The following is a 3,632-nucleotide window of genomic DNA, read 5'->3' as shown; positions in this document are numbered from 1 at the left end:
TATGAGTATAGTGTGTATTAGCGTGTAGATTTCAATTTCTGCACAGTCTAATCTAATTGTCGTACTCTTCGAATTTCATATTAAGAAATTCTTTTAACCCAAAAAGCAAATTATTCTCTCTTTGAACTGGTTTTCTTTAAAATACAGATCTTGTGTAATCCCAGGCTATCTGTAATCAGAAGCACATTTAAAACTGGAATATAATTTAATTTCATTCACATGTGTTTCATAAACACATAATCCTTTCTGGATTACAACCCACTATCAAAATGATATATTTAATTATTCCAGCTGCTGTGAGAAAAGGCTATAAACGATCCTCCACCTGCAGGATCCTCACATGCAATAGTCTAGTAGCCGGGACCACTTCTTTGTTTACAGACGTGACGTAATGACGCAGTGCCATGCTCGAATTTCCCGTGAAAACCTACCCGTACCACTCAAATTATTTAAATTATTATAAGCTAACCGCTGTGCATTGGCTAAATACTTGTAGTACTTGCTCAAATATTGATTTCGGCTCATTTTTAACCAAAAAAAGTTACGGACTGCAGCTTTAACGTATTAGGTGCAGTATGTAGTATTGACAGCTAACGATTAAAATGGGTATGACCATCCAAATTCAAAATACTGGAGAATGTCGTTTCTCCCTCTCTTTACAGTAGACTCAATGCTCGTGTGGGTTGCCAGATTGAGGACACAGCAGGAACGAGTGCAATTGACAACGGAAGGCAACAAGCCTTAAACACTTTAAATCGACTGACTGATTTATCCACGCTTTAATAGGTGTCAGGTCATAGAGCCGAGGCTTTTTAGATCTCTGATCCAGTTTGCTGGCTTCAGTATGCTGTGTTTTCCACAACCTATCCCACATACTATTGGGTAAACTGACAGTGGGCGGAGTCATACAGACCAAAACAAAAACAGACATTCCGACACGGAACTCACATTTCAAAGTAGAATAACTGACTCTAGCTTTGTTTTTCGGAGAAACAAATATGTGAACTGAGCATGTTTTCTAAATATGTGACCCTGGACCACAAAACCAGTCTTAAGTGTCAATTTTTAGAAATTGAGATTTATACATCATCCGAAAGGTCAATATTTGGCCGAGATGCAACTATTTGAAAATCTGGAATCTGAGGGTGCAAAAAAATCTAAATATAGAGAAAATCATCTTTAAAGTTGTCTAAATGAAGTTCTTAGCAATGCATATTACTAATCAAAAATTAAGTTTTGATATATTTACAGTAGGAAATTTACTAAATATCTTCATGGAACATGATCTTTACTTAATATCCTAATGATTTTTGGCATAAAAGAAAAACTCAATTTTTCAAGCTGCAAATTAACCAATTTTGTATTTTTTGCTGATCAAGGGCCGAACGAGACAGAAACTCACCGTGTGAGCAGGGAAGAACCCGCAGCTTGTCGCCCTCCTCATACTCATCCAAACAAATGGCACACACGTCATACGAATCACCTATGAGGAATTAAGAAACAGATCACCTCGCTTTTCAGACCGATGAGCTTTGTAAAAATTTCAAAAAGGCGGGGCATAGAGGAGAAACAATAATGTACAGTATGCGCAAAATAATGTGTTTTGAACCTTAAACCGCATAAACACATTTCATTACACCAAATACACAAAATAATCTTCTTTTTAGCAACATCATATGACCCTTTTAATCAATATATATATATATATATATATTACATCAATATCTTTAATAGAAGGGCTTCTGATTTTCACACTTGCAGCACATGACTGATAAACGTGCAGCATTTGCTTTCAGATTCTGGGTTTTGTGGCTCAAGCTCAATAAGTCCCGGAATTCGTCCTGCCCTCCTTCAAATTCCTCTGGCTTTTTTCAGGTTTCTTTCCACCAATGAAGGAGCGGCTCCGCTGAAGCTCAGTGTTTATATAAGCAGTAAACGAACACAAACGGCCATGGCTGCATGTGACCGTATAAGGAGAAGCTCGTATCTGTCACTGCAGACTCAACGGTTGGTTGAAGCGTTCACAGAGACGGCAGGTTTTGGATGTTACCAATCCACTGTTTACAACCGAAACAACTCGACACTTGGTGAAGCCAATGACCTTGTGGAAAATTCTTCATTTGTTCTGAACTGATGAAGATGTATGGTTTAGGGGAAAACCTGAATCTACTGGGTTACATGTTTGAAAAGCACTTCATAATATAGTTTACCATTACCATGTTCAAACAGCGATCCAATATTCGTCATATATTTGTGCTGAGTTTTTTTTTGTCAATTTATTTAATCAGATTTTACTATAATCTTTGTTTTTCCCTCATGATTACGTTTCCTCGAGATCACGTCAAGTAGACTAGCGATTCGCAATGATGGTAGTAGTAGCATCCAATATTCATGATATATTTGCAGTCATTTTTTGGTAATAGAAAATGTAACAAAATTGTATCAATTTTTTTACCAATTTTATTATTAAGTTTTTTTCCCCCCCACCATTAATTTTATTCATGATCACAGTAGACTTGCAATGATGATTCGCAAAGGTTTGGATTTTGCGTATATTTGTGATACATTTGCGCTGATTTTTAAACAAATATACCCCAGCGACTTAACACTGCTTTTGTGCTCCAGGGTCACATATCTGCAAAGATATAGCATTATATGCAGTCAAAAAAATTACATACAGCACCTTTAAAACCATGTGCCGGTTTCAAAGCGCTGGATGACAAAACGACACACAAACAGCAAAAGGTGTAGTATTTTAATCATGAAGAGAAATTAATGTAGACTATTTAGAAACAAGGGTGAGCAGAAAGGTATATTTACAGTAAAGCAACATTAAAAGGCAACCAGACAATCGGTAACAGTTCACGTTGTGTTATCAAAAAAAAACAAAAAACCCTTCGAATCTACTTACCCAACTTACTTCCTACTTACAGTATATAAATGATGTGTTATACCTAACTACACTTCCAAGATCACTTGAGTGACTGGTGTTAACTCCGCTGTTAATGATCAAAACTAAAACGGTGATGTCAGTGTCGCTAATAAAGTCTTATGGTGTCGTATAAAACATGCAGTTGGTCGCGATCGGATACAGGTTTGAGATGAGTTTGGCAGCAAGCGCTAACGACATTCCCAAAGGTGACGTCCAAGTTGGCTAAATTTGCGCACTTCATTTGGGGGGAAATCGTGATTTATAAAATTTCGCTGCATAGTATTGCCGAACATTAAACAGGTTTGTGACGATAATCTGTAAGTGACGGTGAAACGTATTGGAATCTCATTGAGAGTTCGAGTTAGCGGCGGCTAACGCCTCAAGCGCTGGCCTCCATGTTGTCGGGACGCCCCTGCTGCAGCTGTACGACCACAGTCTCCACGGTAACCTCCTCCTCGCTGTCGGTGGTGTCGCTGCGCTCGTCGTAGTCCGAGGACTCGGCATCGGGACGGGACAGCGAGCCGGACATGGTGCCGAAGGAATGCGCGCTGGTGGAGGCCAGAGATCGCAGCAGGGGAGTGTTTTCCGACACTTCGTTCTCCTCGCTGTCGCTCGACTCGGACTCGGACTCGGAGTCGCCGTCAGACGGCACGACCTTCTGCTTGCACACGGGGCAGGTCTTCTTGGTTTTGGTCAGCCA

At 39.5% G+C, this 3,632-nt stretch overlaps 1 protein-coding gene across 2 annotated transcripts in view; it reads right to left on the bottom strand.

Annotated features, from left to right (window-relative positions):
* Positions 1-2,645: 2,645 nt before the first annotated feature.
* The window catches only part of LOC107732680 (E3 ubiquitin-protein ligase RNF13), a 32,764-nt gene continuing 31,777 nt past the window's right edge, over positions 2,646-3,632 (bottom strand). Inside the window, exon 11 of one of the 2 annotated variants that reach the window (XM_016544094.1) lies at positions 2,646-3,632. In XM_016544094.1, the coding sequence (XP_016399580.1) occupies positions 3,312-3,632 (321 nt within the window). In that variant the 3' untranslated portion in view covers positions 2,646-3,311. The other variant, XM_016544093.1, reaches the window with a different exon arrangement.

This window comes from Sinocyclocheilus rhinocerous, unplaced genomic scaffold (assembly GCF_001515625.1).
Source record: "Sinocyclocheilus rhinocerous isolate Xijiao unplaced genomic scaffold, SAMN03320098_v1.1 scaffold579, whole genome shotgun sequence".
In the NCBI taxonomy this organism is placed as follows: Eukaryota; Metazoa; Chordata; class Actinopteri; order Cypriniformes; family Cyprinidae; genus Sinocyclocheilus; species Sinocyclocheilus rhinocerous.
This window is presented reverse-complemented; position numbering and strand designations above follow the sequence as displayed.